This window comes from Ammodytes marinus, assembly GCF_949987685.1.
Source record: "Ammodytes marinus genome assembly, chromosome: 8".
Lineage (NCBI taxonomy): Eukaryota > Metazoa > Chordata > Actinopteri > Uranoscopiformes > Ammodytidae > Ammodytes > Ammodytes marinus.
The window spans coordinates 25,366,372-25,383,253 of record NC_137212.1 but is presented as its reverse complement, the minus strand read 5'-3'; the positions used below and the strand labels follow the sequence as shown (position 1 = coordinate 25,383,253).

General features: G+C 42.5%; 2 protein-coding genes across 2 annotated transcripts; one reads left to right on the top strand and one right to left on the bottom strand.

The window, feature by feature from the left end:
• Positions 1-33: 33 nt before the first annotated feature.
• On the bottom strand, positions 34-11,211 carry hook1 (hook microtubule-tethering protein 1). Its single transcript, XM_080032263.1, has 22 exons — positions 11,089-11,211; positions 10,028-10,113; positions 9,431-9,503; positions 8,698-8,748; positions 8,149-8,281; positions 7,768-7,835; positions 7,486-7,548; positions 6,956-7,039; positions 5,021-5,184; positions 4,793-4,933; positions 4,147-4,348; positions 3,919-4,029; positions 3,744-3,831; positions 3,583-3,649; positions 3,352-3,492; positions 3,167-3,254; positions 2,926-2,957; positions 2,742-2,824; positions 2,357-2,457; positions 2,136-2,237; positions 1,986-2,054; positions 34-1,761 (listed from the first exon to the last, which is right to left on the bottom strand). Exons 1-22 carry the CDS (start codon positions 11,131-11,133, stop codon positions 1,609-1,611), a joined length of 2,145 nt encoding a protein of 714 aa, XP_079888389.1. The 5' UTR covers positions 11,134-11,211; the 3' UTR covers positions 34-1,608.
• A 2,158-nt stretch (positions 11,212-13,369) lies between these two features.
• Positions 13,370-16,875, top strand: LOC307254468 (E3 ubiquitin-protein ligase RNF170; the record flags this gene model as incomplete). The annotated part of the gene is made up of 6 exons (XM_080032862.1): positions 13,370-13,398; positions 13,980-14,091; positions 14,333-14,438; positions 15,639-15,712; positions 15,813-15,923; positions 16,525-16,875. The coding sequence occupies 6 exons, from the start codon at positions 13,370-13,372 to the stop codon at positions 16,873-16,875; spliced, it is 783 nt and encodes a 260-aa protein (XP_079888988.1).
• Between the last annotated feature and the right edge of the window lie 7 nt (positions 16,876-16,882).

The following is a 16,882-nucleotide window of genomic DNA, read 5'->3' as shown; positions in this document are numbered from 1 at the left end:
TTTCTCAATAATGCAGGCCTCCTGAATGTACAATACATTTAGAAAAACAGTTTATTTATTATGAAAAACCAAAAGGATTTCAAATTTTAACCCCTTCAAATTCCTGAACATTCTTAATGCCTTCCTCACTTTTCATTTATACACAAAAGGTACAACACATTCCACGTAGATTATGTGCTGTGCTATGTTTGACTGTACTTCTTATTTTCACGCAGATACTTTAAAATCAGCAATCTACAACAATCACCCACTGCAAAAGGAAAATAAATGCTTTTTTGACATACATCTATCCATTACAAATGGCAAAACCATCATATCACAATGCCTGTTAAGTGTTATTGCAAACATACAGAGTGACTAGGCAATCGACAGCCGTTTCATGTTAAAACTAGTGCAGTTTAACTTAAAACTCAATAAGGCTGCACAGCCAATAACTCACAATATCAAAGGAAACACTTGCTTCTCTACATTGTCTTCACTCTGAACATCCACCGACACCATTACAGCCGGAAAACATATCCATGATTAAATGTATTATTACAGTACTTAAAATTCTCAAGATACAATTTGCAGCTAAGCATGGTTCTGACATTGAAACAGTAGCTGGTGTTCAAATCAAGTTTACATTACAGCTGTACAAATTCATAGATTATAGGCTTGATTACTAGATTACTCACAAGAGATTCAGTGAATAAAAAGGCCTGCCAGTTTTCATTTGGAGCATGCTGCCAGTACGGGAGTCAAATCGCCCTTTGGGAGTATATAGAAAACACATGAGAACCTTGAGAAGGATTTGTTGTTGCAACACCTCAAGACGTTGATCACATTATATGATCTATAGGATTTTCACAGCTTTACATGAAGGGTTTGTTCCTAAGTGACTGATCTTTCGATGCTTAAAAGCAGTTGGTGGCCAGCACCAAAATATAGCAATTACTTTCTCACCGACATTTAAAGCACATTTGTCTTCTTCATCTGGCTGACAACATGAGTTCCTCTCCTTAACTGCATAGCATGACGGTCCAGTTTGCCACAACAATCATCTGAAGTTACATTAAATAGACATAAGCATTCGGGTAACTCTTAAAAAAAAAAAAAAAAAAACATTCATTTATATCACTGGCTCTGATTCTGAACAAAATAGTTTAAGCATTCATTTACATTTCTCTCATTCATGATTCCTAAGTCCTTCACATGAAAAGGATATAAGAGTGAAGGCTTCATTGATTCTAACAAGTATTCAACTGAGTCTGCGGTCGGCAAAGCGAACACACAGGGCAGATGAGAAATATAGTCTATAGTTTGGGACAGTGTGTGTGTGTGTGTGTGTGTGTGTGTGCACTACCATCACTAGTGAGGTGAAAGCAGGTTGTGGGTGCATGTTGTATGTTAGGTCAGCCTGTAACCAGTGTATTGTGAAGCACTGTGCTAACACCTCAGACAGAGAGGTGTTTAATAAGTAAGTGCTCATTGATTCCAAACATGCATTACCTGTCCCCCCAAGCTCTGGGAACAAATGTGTTTAAGGTCACTTGCGTGCTCACTGGTGGGGAGGGAGTGAGGGAGATTGTCTGCCCCTGGTGAAAACATTTGGCTCCACTGTTAGCTCTACTTGGAGGTAGGCACGCTGATGGAAAGCGCCCGGCGTGTGGCGTTTGAGACCTGCCGCTGCTGGGACAAGAAGGACTGGCCCGGGGACACCACGGAGGAGGTGCAGCCACCCAGACGAGACTCAATGGCCAACTTCTGAAAGTTCAAACTCTGAGAAGAAAGAGACACATGTGCAGTGTATTTGGATGGTTATCAGTGCATTGTTTTGTCTAATCTTCAAAAAAATAAAATAAAAATGATTATCGTAATGTTTATCCAAGTCTTGACTAAGTCTTATAAGTTGCAAAATGACGAAAATAAAATAATAAAAGCTAAAAAATGTCATAAGAAAAAGGCAGGAATTATTAAATGGGATCATTTTTATTTGATTTTACCTTGTTATACCACGCAGTGACGATGAGTTTCTCCTCATACTCTCTCAGTCTGGCCTGCTCACATTGGCGCTGCAGAAGCAAATCAACAAAACATGAGTTAAGCTTGACAAAACCTGTTCATATCATGAGCACTTTTAACACTGATTTTACCTCCAGGTTGACAATCTGCTTGTCCCGATCTGCTAACTGATTCCTCAGAGCCTGGATCTCAGCAGTGGCTGGATTGAGCTTTGGATCCAGGGCTCTGATAACCTACGAGCAGGATAGGAAGGCAGGAATTCAAACTCAGATCAAATTCTAGACTTTCATGCTTTATGGCATAACAAAACTAGAATAAAATGTAAAATAAAGGAGGGACTCTTATCACTCACATTGCGAGCCTTCTCCAGGTACATTTTGTACCTCTCTTCCATTGCTCTCATGTCATCATCCTTCTTCTTGAGAGCAGCCATCAGTTCATCTAGCTTCAAGGCTTGAGGCAGGGCAAGAAATGACGTTGAGATGTTACCAACTAATTCAGCGTTGCACAGAAGGTTACATTACCCACTTGTGAGGATAAATAATAACTTTACAGAGTAAGGAGAGAAAAAAAACAGACAACAAAACAAGCAAATAAATAAGAAATGGAGAGGCTTGTCGGTGAAGGGGAGGATTTGTAAGTGAAGCGGGAGAGGGTGGGGGTTATGTGCCGTCAGGTTGCAGTAGCAGCATCATATGTGGCAAAATGAGGCATGTGAATGGAGACGTGGAACTTACACGTTTGAGTGTTGTCAGGCTGAAGGTCCTCCAGCAGCTCTTTCTTCTTCATGATTTCGTCCTGAGCTTCGTTCAGCTGCACCCTGAGGAGACAAGACGCTTTACCTCTACTATGCACAACACAGACATTCATTTGATTACTCTTTGGCTTTTATCCAAGAGTGGATCAATACATCACACTCACATGTGTGCATCAAGTTTCCGCTTCAGGTTTGACTGAAAAACAAACAAACAAACAAACAAACAAACAAACAAGGGTTTTAAAGCCATTACAAATACACCAAAAAGTAACATGTTCAAAAGCAATTTATTGTTCACTGCAAAATAAAGTTGACATTTTGACTGTAAACTAATGGGATTATTGTGGTTCCTTCCCTAATGCCATGCCAGCATACAGTCTAAACAGCCTAATAAGGTGAACTCACATCATCAGGTTTGGCCGCCTGACTCTGCAGAGCCTTCTGGAGGTCCTCCACCTGCTGCTGCAGCTCACTGATCCGCTCTCGACTCAGTCTACAGGTTGAGACGGGAGGAAGAGTTACTATATTAAAAAGCAGCCCATTGCTGTGGAGCAAAAGGCGCTCTGTGGCATGGATGTGTTGCTGCTGACCTGTTGTCAGTGTCCAGTTGACTGCGTGTCTTGTGTGCCTCCTCCAGCTGAGCCTGCAGCGCGGCGATCTTCTCCCTCTCACAGTCCTCCTGCTGCACTCGCAGCATCTTGTTCTCATGCTGCAGCCTGGTGAACTTTTCCCTGAACAATCACACATACAAAGTTCACACACACTACACTGCTGGAGCATAAAGTGAACAAAGTCTGCATTGTCAGTGCGGCGTCCATTACCTGTACTCAATGGGTATTAATTCAGCTGCCAGGTTATCGTGGCTGGGGCTGGCAGAAGGAAGTATCCCTACAAGAGAGAAGAATGTGTATTTCAGATGATCAATATGACTAGGGGTCTGAGGAGTGTCATCACCTTCGGATGTGACTGTTCATTGAGATACCTGCTTGGGAGAGCTGGTGCTGTTGAGCCTGAGTGCAGCGCAGCTCCTCGTTGATCTCCTTCAGAGACTCTCTCTCAATGATGATCCGCTGGTGGAGCAAGAGTCTAGATGTTAGTGGAGGATGTTACGGTATAAAGCGAACACAACTTCTGACACATATCAAAGGCTGCCACACCTCCTTCTCCTTCATCACAGTCTCGTGCTTTTCCTCCAGCTTCTTCATCTCGTAGGCCAGGTTGTCCGCCCGCCTCGTCTCCTCAGACAGCTTCTTGTGCAGCTCCTGGACCTGACAGACAGCATGCCAAAACCCAGAGAAATCTTTAATAGCAATAAAAAGCTATTCAAATGTAATCACATGACGTACTACTTTAACTGTAATTTCCAGCCACAGGTTTCTTCCCACCTGTCTCTTGTAGGTCTCCAGCTGTGCGCGGGCAGCGTTGGCCTTGCGCAGTTCTTCCTCCAGGCTAACAGTGTTGTTCATGTAGGTCATGTTATTCTCCTCCAGCAGCTTCATCTGCCTCTTCAGGTCTCCTAGATTGTCCAGTTTACGCTTGTATGTGTCCACCGAGGCCTCCAGCATCACCACGCGATCTGAGCAGTTCCTACAGTAAATAAGCACAACACTGATATACAAACAACAATTTAAAGAAGCTATCAATGAATAACTGACACCACACTATGCCGGGAAGTCCCTTATCTCTACATGGGCAGGTGAAGAATTTGCTGACTGGCCCCCCTGTTTGAATGTTAAAAAGGACCATGGCACACACCCAGATCATCCAAACACAGTCAGAGACACACAGAGGCATACAACCAAGCATTTTAAGCACAGCTATAAGCCAGCAGCTTACAGCATTTCTACAACAACCATCTACTTGCAAACAGTAACAGCATCAAGAAAAAGTTCAAAGGACAGCCGGCCATATACAAACATAACAATCACAGCTAGATAGACATATTGCGACACCTCTGCACTCTTAAAGAAGAGACTTCCCCCAGACCAGTTTGGCCTGTTGCAGAGCACTGTCACACACAGACACACAAACCTCAGAACGTCCAGCTCATCTTTGAGAGCTCGAGATTCCTCCGCCAGGCCGGTGAGCTCGTCGTTACGGTGCTGAACCTCAATCAGCTGCTTCTCCAACTCTTCACAGTGGATCCGGTAGTCATCCTTGGCCGCCTCCAGCCTAAAAGACGCAAATGCACGCCATCTTACAAATCTTCTACAGCCACGGTGAGGTTACTGCAGTACATCTGTGTAGAGAGAGTCACACCTGAAGTTCTCCTCCTGCAGCGCCTCCAACTGCTGCTGCAACTGGCTGTGCTTCCTTCCTGAGGGCGTGCTGGGGTCGTCGAACGTGTCCAGCTGATTGGCTCGGTCCGTCAGGACGTCGTTCTCGGCCAATAGGCTGTTCCGCTCTTCTTGAAGGACGGCCACCTGTCCGGGTACAACAAGGGTTAGACCAGTTTGAGCCAGACCTCTCCTGGAGGACCACTTGTCCTTCATGTTTTAGATCTCTGGCGGCTCCAACAACAGCTGACTCAAATCATGAGCTCGTTTTAAAGCAGCTTCAGGAGTTCCTGATTTGTATCAGCTGTGTCGGAGCAGGGAGAGATCTATGTCCATGTCCACTCGTACACGAAGATTTAGGTAACCATGACTTTTTCTGTGTGGTTTGGCCTTTTTCCCCCAATGCAAACATCACAACCGGACACTAAAGCTGGAGGGTTTTGAAAACTCTTGGGGAACGCTGGGGTCAATTGTCATTTCCATCTACTGAGCATGCTCCCCCCTCGCTAAAGAAGGTGCTCAATGTGTATGCTCACAATGCTCCTCTATGGTGTTTTCAATCGTGTTTTGTGTTATCATGTGAATAGGAATCTTTCTGCTTACGGAGGGGGGAATATGTGTTGTTTGAAATATCCGTGGACATGATATCAAAATGCAGAAGGATTGGGAAACAATGGTTTAGACCCAATCTGGTCAGTGATACAATATCAGTTGAGGAGAATGAAATATACATTCAAAAAACATGGAGAGTCAGCAGGAAGAGGTTTAAATGTTAAATCTTGCTTAGGTCAATTATTTCATGCAAAGCAGTAAAGTCACCCCTTTAAAAACAACCATCTTCCTCTGCCAGCTGTTAGAAACAGCGATGTTAATCCATGCTGGAAGCAGCGCACAGACAGTTTAAGCAAACATGTTAATTCACGGTTAGTTAGTTTTACCTCTCACTCATCAGGTGTACTTTTCAACACCCGACACTGGAAATAAACATTGTTTAACGAGTCTACAAACTACATAAAAAATGTCAAGGATCATTAGAAATATTAACATGACAAAAAAAAATGGAAAATTACATTTTAACTAGGCTTGGTTCTATAATTGAACATATTAAAAAGCACCAAAATACATAGATGTCACAATATGGCAAATATAACATGTAATAAATGTCATATTATAAGACAATACATGACAACCATCCTCATAAGAATGAAAGAGCAAGCATTGCAGAGCAAGATGCATCACAAAGTAATGTGTGCTTGCTTTTACCAGAAAAAGTTGACAAAAGGGTTATCATGAGAGACGAATGTTCCAGGATAAATTACTTGAACAATACCACAGAAAAAATTAACCCCGTACTGCATGACTTGTTAAGACCAGAATCTTGATGGAGCCATCTGTTAGCCGAGTTAGAGTTAACATTTTGTGCAGCTGGTTTAGACTGGTTTAGTTCTGCCGGATGGTCAGCCATGCTGGACTTACCTCGCCGCGGCCTCAGATGGGCGAGACTGGTGACAGAACCAATAGATCTGTCGAGAGTCCAGTTGAACAGTTGATCAGTGCCTATGCTAAACTGGGTCTGCCTGTACAGAGCTGAGAGAAGGCCTCCTAGCAGACAGTGGCAAAGCACGGGCGGGTTGCCACGATGTAGACCAGCAGAGCCCAGACTGTGTGAGCCCACAGTCCTTCTGCCACAACGGCTCCAGACAATGGACCCAAGCATTACAGGGCATTACACAACTCCTGTTTATACTGTACCACAGGCTTACATGTGTGTGTGTTAAGTGTAGACGTGGTGATCTGAATATTGGAACTCTTATAGAAGCACTGAGCGGTTGACAGCTGTACATTAATCATATCAAATCAGTGTACATTAATCATATTAATGTACATTTTTGTCGGTAGAAATAAGCTGTGCATTCACCTGTATGTCCAGCTCCTGACAGCGCTGGGCTAGTGCTTCCTTCTCTGCTAGAAGTTCAGAGAGTTCCTCCAGGGCTTTTTTTAGCTGGACACGTGGAAGGAAAAGCAGAATTTACTAACATGATATGTTAACATAACTACCGAGTAAGTACAGAAAGACTGGTTCCATGCAATACTGAAAGCTCACAGGAATCACCCCAGAGCAATGTACTGTGTGTAGTGCCAGTCAGTGTAGAAGCTCTGGGGTTCTCTTTCGTGGTCTGCTCTAATAAATGCCTAAATGAATTATGAAATGTTAATGTTGCCTTTAGCAGTGATGCTAACCGTCTGCCAAATGCCAAATAATACGTTATAATCACACTAAGTTATAATCTAATTAATTTTAATTGTTTTATATCACACAGTCTGGGCTTTAAGACCCATCTCTGAATTTACTTAGATACAGAATTTCAAAGCACAAAGAACCAACTTTTTTTTTTTAAATAATAAGAAGTTCTACCAATTGGGAGTCCCTGTATTAACAATACTGACCTGCTCTTCCAAGTCTCCTGACAGTTCTGCTCCAAATGGGGCCACGATCTCTTTACTCATGAGCTGAGGAGGAAAAAAATATCACTGGATTTATGTATTCATTAAGATAGCGGCAAACCCCTTGAACCATTTTCCCCCGAACGCAAGCAACAACTGCTGCTGCTGAAGTCCCTTTGAGACAAATTAAAGCAAAGGGCTCAGACAAGCTTTTCCTTTTTTTTTTAGATATTCTTAATATCTTTAATCAAAGATAAGCTAAACACTGGGTATCAATGGACTGACCTCCTGGATGGCTGTCATGACAACAACCTGCACAGACTCCTCCAAGGTCATGATGATCTGGATATATTCTGTCAAAAGAAAAGAAGAGAGATCACACACTGACTGTGTCCTTTATTAACCTTCAACATGTGTTCCCAATTCCAAATGTAACAGTGCTGTCATTGATTTCCAAGACATGGGCTCTGCCTTTGCCAGTGGCTTGGCAGGGCGCTACTAATTAATCATTGTTGGGATTAACCTAACTGGATTTTGATGGATCAATTCCCTTCCTGTCTACATTGTACTGTACGACACGTGTGCATACTGCAGATGTCTGAGTGTCTGTTTGGGCCTATTCCGTGTACTCAAATTGTTGTGTGCAGCATAGAGGCAACCACATACCTTGTTTACGCTCACATCTGACAGCACAGCCCAGTACCAGCTGCAGCAGCCTCCCCAGCTCCAGAGGGTCTGAGTTCTCGGCCACCAGGGCCACATCTGGCATGGGGAAGTCTGAGATCTCCTGTGCTAAGACCTAAGGGCACAGAGACAGAGAGGGAACAGTGGGTGAAACACAGCCTCTCAACAGATGTGGTGGTAGTGCAGGTTTGCTTCAATTATGCGGATTGATGAATAAAATATTTAAATCGTGTGTTGATTTACATGTCATTTAGCAGACGCTTTTATCCAACACAAATTACAACAGGAGGTTTAGATCAATGAAAACAAACAAACAATACAGGGCTTCAGTACTACATGGTATTGTGGATGTTTGTGAGCTGTTGGATGCTTGTTTTGATCCCAGCTGTATACACTGGTCTCCTGGGGCTATGTAAACAGTGTGTATGACAAATCCTACTCTTACACACGGCAGGTGTTTCTCCCCAACCAGCAGGCAACTGAGTAAACACCAGGAGGATATTGTGTACACGCCACGGCCATATAACCTACCTCGTTATAATAATCGGACACCATTTGAAGGATCTTCTTCAGGTTATTCATCTGGGAACACAAACAATAATATGAAATGTTATCAACTCAGTTTAAAGTATAAAAAAATTAAAAATAAATGGACCAATAAAACAAACTCACAGAGATCCTCATTGCTTTTGTTCATGCAATGACAAAATAAACATCAAATGTACAGAATCGCAAATGGGCCTTTTTCCGCAGTAGACTTTTTGACTTGCCGTAGTAGAAAAAGTTAAACAATACACATGTTGGTTTAAGCTCAGCATTCACAACACTAGGACCCTGAAACCAAATCAGCCCAATGGGATTCAGGCTACATTTATTATTTACGCCAGTATAGTTTTTCTACTGTGACATGTCAAAGTGTCTTCTTTGAGAGTGGTCTATTGGCGAGGGAAAAAAACACAGACACAGCCAGACAGAGGGAGAGACAATGGCATGCATTTTTTTTTTTTTAATATATATATTTGGACGAACATGTATTCACATTTCACCAGAGGAATCATAGCGCAGGGTCAGGGTGTGTGGGTGGGCTAAGCCAGTATGGGCAACCCCCACCCTTGGGTCAGGCAGGAGGTCAGTGTCAAGGACAATTTGGTCAGGTTGAAGCAAACAGAGGATTTCGCAACACAGGGGCTTCAGCAAAATATGAATAGAAAGAGTCAAGAGAGGAGGACAGATAGGGGAGAGGGAAGACTGCACTTCTACGTACCTTCAGTCTCCAGTTACCATCCACGTCTGTTTTGATTCGACCGAGCCATCCATCGGTGAACCAAGCAGGGTCTCTGCAGGGCACACACACAACACACAACACACACACACACAACACACACAACACACACAACACACACAACACACACAACACACACACACACACACACACACACACACACACACACACACACACACACACACACACACACACACACACACACACACACACACACACACACACACACACACACACACACACACACACACACACACACACACACACACACCAGTTAATCCACACGCAACTTCTCAATTTGTTGTGTGCCATTCAAAGTCCAATCCTTTATATAGAGTATTAAAATCTGCAGTTTACTTTCTCTCTTGAGCGAGTTATTTCCTACATTACCCAGAATAGCTTTGTCACAATCCCTAGAAAACAGTGAGTCTGAAATTATATTGGCCATGAAAATAATGCATCTGAAAAGTAGCAAGGGTGTGTGTGTGTGTGTGTGTGTGTGTGTGTGTGTGTGTGTGTGTGTGTGTGTGTGTGTGTGTGTGTGTGTGTGTGTGTGTGTGTGTGTGTGTATTCTCTCACACTTGATGCAGTGCCTGTGAGATTGCTGCTCCACTGGTCAGGTCGTCCACTGTTGTGCATGGTGCAGCAGTGTTGAAGGTCTGCAGCTGAGTGGCAGAAAGAAAAGAAAAAAAACACAGCATCATCACAATGACTGAGCCAACATTTCAAGGAGAGGACAGGAGGGAATAAAACAATGTTATGCAGGTGGTGACGTGCAGAGAAACACCGAGAATATGTACAGGACAGAGGGGAAAACAGAGGTCAGGGATGCACTGACTGGTGTATGGATAGTGGAAAGTCAGGTAGGACTAAAGTGGCAAAGAGACACTGCTTTTTAAGTGAAGATGTGAATAATTCAAGCAGCAGCCATGGTGTATAGCCTACTAGTAAGGTGAAGGCTCCTGAACCTGAAAACCGTGTCTTCTTATACAAGAACTAGGCTATTTTATCCACAAAACCACATTTGACATTAATACAACTTCCCATTTGGTGCCATGATGTAAATCTGTTCAAAGTGAGCCCTGGGAACAGTAGTTTGGGTAATGATGTGGCTTGGGATGAGGTCACAGGATTTTGAGGTGCAGTAAACAAAAAGCTCGAGCCTGTTACTGACTAAAGGACAGAGCCTGGTTTCACACAGTGAAAAGGGACAGGAGCATTGCTATCCAGCTGAACGATGTCTAAAATGAATGAACTATTTATTGCTGGTGTTTCGCTTCGTTTAATCAGTTAGCCAGCCTATATTAGGGTTAACAAATACCTCTTGGTTAGTTGGATTAGCGCTTTAAATCCCGAGAGAATCGACTAAACAGAAATAGTTGTGTTTGTATTGATGTTAGCCATTTAACTTGCATGTTTGTACCGGTGTAGTCAACTAAATCAATACCAGATTATCACTGGATAAACGATGGATGAAACACTTGCTGTGACACTAACTGAAGACCATCTATCTGCTCATTTCATTTCCTCTCGGTTCGGACACACACAACCCTCTCCCCCACTTTCCCACCGCCACCTACAAACAGGTAGCCTACCGCCTCCGTGGTTTACCAGGCGACACATTCATAAAAAAAACTCACCCATATTATGAGGCTCTCGGTCAGGGCCGTCTTATCCTCGTCCATTTATTCCTTATAGGCTCAAAGCCGAAATATTTTCCACCTGTCGGCAAAGCTCTTCCGCTCCTTCCCTCTGCATTTGACCTCACCTGCTGCCAAGAGGTAGCCTAGAGTCCCTACGACATATTCGTATCGCCGAGACGACAACACGGCTGCTCCGTCACAGAAACAGCGTAAGATGTACGTGAATGTCGCAGCTCCTTAGTCCTCGCTGGACGCATACAGGCTGAATCCAATCAGCGTTGAGCTCTGTGAAGATTGACGTCTGCTAACCCGCGCTGTAGCCAATCAGTGAGCGTGATCTGTAAATGAATAACGCCCCCCAGTATCTGGCCGAAAGAAGACATTTCTGATCTGTTATCGAGCTAATGGTTTCCCCTCATTATTCATGGATAAGTAGGCTATAGGCTCTTGTTGAGGAAATCATATGCAAGGAAATGGTTATATAGTTAAATTGAATACGCAATTAAATGTGTATTATTTCATATTTTATTAATATTAATAGATTTGTTTCAAATAATAGTTGTTATTTCTGTCTTATGCAACTTAATATTTGAGTCAAACACATTCACTGCATTTCATGAAACAAGAGACACTGTTTTGTCCATACGAATAGCTCAATTAGACTTGTCTTTGTCCAGAGAGGTTGTCATCCCACAGTCAGTTAACAAGGTGGAAGACGTAGGTCACTTTACCTGGCTGTACAACAATGTGGCTTATAAAATCTTTACAGTTCAGGCTGTTAAAACCAAGTTAAGACCGCATTAACCTCACAGAAAGACACACTTGTAGCAGATGAGGCGACATAGAAATGCAGACAAAAGAAAGACATAGGCTATTGCAATCAAATTCTGTGGGTTTGAAATAAGATGCAACCAGGAGAAGCTAGACGACTGATACAAACTCTGCAAACATGATCAAAAGCAACACACAACTTGAACCCTTGAGTGCAGGTCAAATTCATTATGGTAACATGTATCCAGTTACTACTTCATTTGTTTTAGCCTCTTCTTTGTCTGGCCGCAACATGAGTGAAAGCACTTGTTCAACCACCATGAAATCTTAATTGCAGTTTTTATACCAATGTTTGACTACTTGCTTGACTGTAAAATGCTGTCTGTTGCCTGCCTCACCCCTGTAGCCCACACAGAGCTAATCCTCCTGTTCAGCCTGTTTTTCAGGTCCTGAATATACAGACCATATTGACTGTAATCAACCTACTCTTGGACCGCCACTTGAGGGTAAATCATTTCTCCCAATGCAATAAACCTCCTCACGTTACCCATTGAAATCTCTCATGCAAGGCTGTGTGTAATTGAAATTTTAAAGGCTAAGGTGAGTAATAAATACTGACTGCTTTTTTCAAGATATCAAATTGCACGTGCCGCCTGCCACAACATGGAGAATTACCCCCCAAAAAAGCTGGAAGAAGTTATGATGTATTGTGTGCACACTGCAGATGTGGCCTCACTTAACACACACTGAAAATTGGTGCGTATGACCTGATACTCATGATGGCTGCTATTTTTAGATGACCCGAACCCCGCTGACTGCATCTGTCTAATCTGAGGTCAAGTGGAAGTGATGTTATAGCGATGTGTGCGATTTTGAATTATGTGAACCCACTGTCAGATTCTGTAAAAGAGATTGTTTTTAAAATGAAATGAAATAGATTTGCTTTTTTTTCTTTATGGGGGGGGGGGGGGGGTAACCTACATGTGCAGTGCCTCTCCACACCCCTAACTGACATACACATGCAAATAACAAACCAGGAGTTTATTGTCAGAGTAAAATTAGTTGAAGCAGAGCCGCTGTCAGAGTAAACTTTGGGTAAATGATTGGCGAGGTCAGATTTAACCTACTTAAACACAGCGTGGGAGGGAGCATTTCTGTTGGAAAGTCATGTGACCCAAATAGTTGGCCTCCGACCAAACTAGGGGGGTTAGACCTAATGACTGGAATACTTTTACACTCAAAGTTGACCAGAATCTATTGAATTGTTTCATGAGTGTAATATGTTCTTATGGAGTGACACAGCTGTGTGCAAATCAATGCTTTATTGATCTGTCTGCATTACTGCACCCTTTTAAGCAGGAAGACTGAGACAGTGGCTGATATTGGAGGATGTAGTTGATCATTAACAGGCGGCTCCAATTTATCTAGTGTAGTGATGCTGTCCGGCAGCCCTTCACTTCCTTCTGGGACTCAGTGACTACCTGTCAGACGTTTTTCTTGCTCGACCATGCAAGCCTACACCGGCTCCCAGGCCAGGTGAGTCTCTATTGATTAAGTTAAGGCAGTATTGAAAGGTTTGCCTTTCTTTTTTTCTAGTAGTGTTGTGTGTTGTGAGTGCACTTAGTTTAGGTTTCAGGTTAAGGGGAGATGTAAGCCAGGAGTGGCTCTCTCCATCACATCTGTTAGAAAAACAAAGTAGTAGCTGAAAAATGTTAATCAATCCACTAGATTAGAAAGAGCGTCACGTTTCCACAAAATATAAAGTTAAACATTTATCATACTAGAGCAAACCATTATAAAAAAAACATTGTTGATCATGTGAAATGTCTGACTTTTGTGTCTCTAGTACTTATGAAGCCTGATTATAGTTGACCATTAATATTATTTCTTACATTGTTAGTTATATCTTATTCCATCTAAAGGATTCATCTTACAATTGAATTTGGGGTGAGCTGTCAACCCATTTAGCTGAATGGCTACTGTTACTACTGCTGCATCTTTCATCAAAGAGCCAAGTGCCGCCTCAGAAATCACTAGTTTTTTTGCATCTACTCACAAGCAGATTAGCAGATTTTGGGGCGTGTTTATCACTGTTCCCATACTGTGTCATGTTTCAGACCGGACCATCTCTCCTCTGAAGATCCAGTGGGTCACAGTCACCCCGGGTCATCCAGATCTCTGGTGTGCACAAATGAGCAGCCAGCATCAGTGTATATGAGCTGCCACAAGGTGAGACGTTTACTCACATAGACATACAAAGCAGATGTTTGAGATTTTCAACAAACAATGACGACAGGTAGTAAACAATATTATCAGTGTGATGCACATCCTGTTTGGTGATATTTATTATTGCATTATATGGGTCACAGATGAATGATAATAATATCAATATTAACATTTCTTACTTCCTTCTTCCAGGTTTTCACCTCCACTCTTAATTTGTGTCTCTCTTTTCTTCTGATCTCTCCAGGAATCTACACATTCATGTCCAGCCACAACCCGAGACTGGCACTGTCCAGTATGCCTGCAGACAGCCAGCTTCCCAGTCCAGACCAACTGTGGCCATTTGTTCTGTGGTACGAGAATCAACACACACACAAACACACCACCTTTCTATCTCTGCAAAAATATCAAGGCAGCCTAGATGCATTCTTTCATTTGAGCATTAGTTTTCGATCCATCCTCCCAGACTGGATACATTTGTTTTTTTTGTTGCCTCTCACTCTTGCTCACCTGGTACATCATGAGTTTGTATTCCTTTTATTCATTGGCTGATCAGTGTGGCATCATGTCGGTTCAGCTTTCAATAATTAACCGTCGCCATGGTTTTTCCAGCTCCCTCTCTCTCACCTGACAGTTTTGATCACATTACCCTCCTCAAAGGTCATTACAGGTATTAAGGCTGTAGTGTGCAGAGTAACCATAAAACAAACATTAATAAGCTGTTCACGCTTTGGCAGAGGTGAAATTTCAATGCAATTCAAAAAAAAATGTTGATCATGCTTTATCATCGTATTGTATTGAGTTGACTTTTTGGATAATCCAGCCGTCTCTGCTAAACCACTTTCTTCATCAAAGTATTGGCTAAATATGTGATATTCAATTTGAATCTTGACGCTTATAAGTCTTATCTGTTCAAAGGTGTGCAGGCTGGATATATGTATACGTACACATATACTTGAAATGAAATATGTTTAGATTCATAATTGAGAAGAAAAAAAGACAGGAAGAAAAAAAGAAAAAAGAAAGAAAGGTATAAGGCGTACTCAGTCATCGAGCACACAAAGAGCATGAATGGTGAATTATTCATCACTTCAGATATCAAGGCTGTTCTAGCAACTATAAAACTTCTGTAAACTCTACAAGTGAATCTTGGTACAGAGAAGAAAGAAGTAGCAGAGATGATTTAAGAAAAAGTTTAAAATGTTTTTTTCATTCTGATTTGTCTACTCTAAAGATGTCTTAGTGTCAACAAGTCTCTTCAGGGTTGTTTTTAAAAAGAAGCTTCTTACTGTACTTCTTACACATACTGTATGCACACATACCTGTGTGTGTGTGTCGCATGTTATTATACCCAGGGGATTTTTTTTAACCCTTGATCACCCACACACCTCTGTCTGTTATCATTAATACTGTAACTTCGCTGCATCCTCGCTTGCGTCAGAGTTTCGTCAGAGTTTAGCTAGATATTTTAAATAGGTCAACACTAGAGATGCGCCATGGTATAACCTGTTGAATGTTTGATGAACAAGTAGGCGATGTGTCTGGTTTTGCAGCGCCCTGTCTGATGGCCTACTGGAGACATGGGTCCTGGTTGGATGCCATCAGTTGCCCTCTCTGCAGACAAAAGGTAGTCCTACGCTATGCATGATCAGAGCAAAACACAGTGTAAATAGTCAATTCAGAATGAGTTTAAGAACATAGAATAAAATGTTTTTTAAATTTTCCAGGTCAGTGTGTTGTGCAATTTATTTAACGAGAGCCGATCAGACCACCAGTCAAAGGAGGTTCTCGGGGAAATAACAGACTACAACAAACGTTATTCTGGAGCCCCAAGAAGGGTCAGTACTGCGTCTTAACATCACACACATTTAACTTTTCCTGTATTTATCCTCGAAAGATCAATTGAGGTCTGACCCTCATTTACAATGATGTCTCTCATTGCCTTTTCAAGTCTTAATTGAAAAAAGTCTCTTGTTAGAAACTATTCTCAAAGTTCTATAAAGTTTTTCTTTACCTGTGGGTGGCCATGCAACTTTCTCTTGCAGCCTTGAATGTTAAAATCAGATGAGATCATGTGAAAGATGATAAATCCCCCACTGTTCTCTCTGATAATGGGTTTGGTAACAGGAACTCCACTTCAGTCTGCGACCTCAAAGGTTTATTGTGCCACCAATGCCAGACAAAGGCAGTATCTGGTTGACACATCTCGCATTGATACAGCTAGTTGCCCTACTTTGGACCAGCATTTATATGTCCTTTGATATACATAAACAACTGACTCCCCTCACTTAGTCTTATACAGTATAAATAAAATGTAACAGTTGTGGGACTGTTCACATACAACAATCATACATCATGTTTGAATGTTAATATCTAGAACCGCTTGGTATGTTTTCCTGCCTCACCATTTTTTCTCTTTCTGCATACTGACTCTTCCAGGTAACGGACTACCTATGCGATGCACCCCTTCTCCTGGCATTACTGGCCCGAGGTCTGGGCACCATAGAAGGGCTTGTGTGGCTGTTCTTTATCAGGGTTGCCCTGTGCTGCGTGGGGACCGTAATGTCCATCTCCTCCCCTCCTCTGGACCCTGTCTCTTCACCGGCTCATGGCCTGGACACAGACCCTTCCTTCTGTGGACTGCTGGGGGTGCTGGATGATCTGGTGGTGGTGGTCCTGCTCCTCACCTGTGTTCTCAACATTAACCAGCAAATGGCACCAGAGAGAAGCAGAGGACGAAGCTCTGGACAGGCAGCGACCTCACAAGAAGTGATGGGGAATTCACTGTAGAAGGACC

Bases quoted from the DNA above. Each gene is read 5' to 3' on its own strand.
- hook1 (XM_080032263.1), bottom strand. From the start codon at position 11,133: ATGGACGAGGATAAGACGGCCCTGACCGAGAGCCTCATAATATGG. The intron at 10,114-11,088 runs GTGAGTTTTTTT...TCTGCCACTCAG, and splicing joins CCGAGAGCCTCATAATATGG to CTGCAGACCTTCAACACTGC. The intron at 3,832-3,918 runs GTGTGGCAGCCT...TTGCTCCACCAG, and splicing joins CTGTGATGAAGGAGAAGGAG to CGGATCATCATTGAGAGAGA.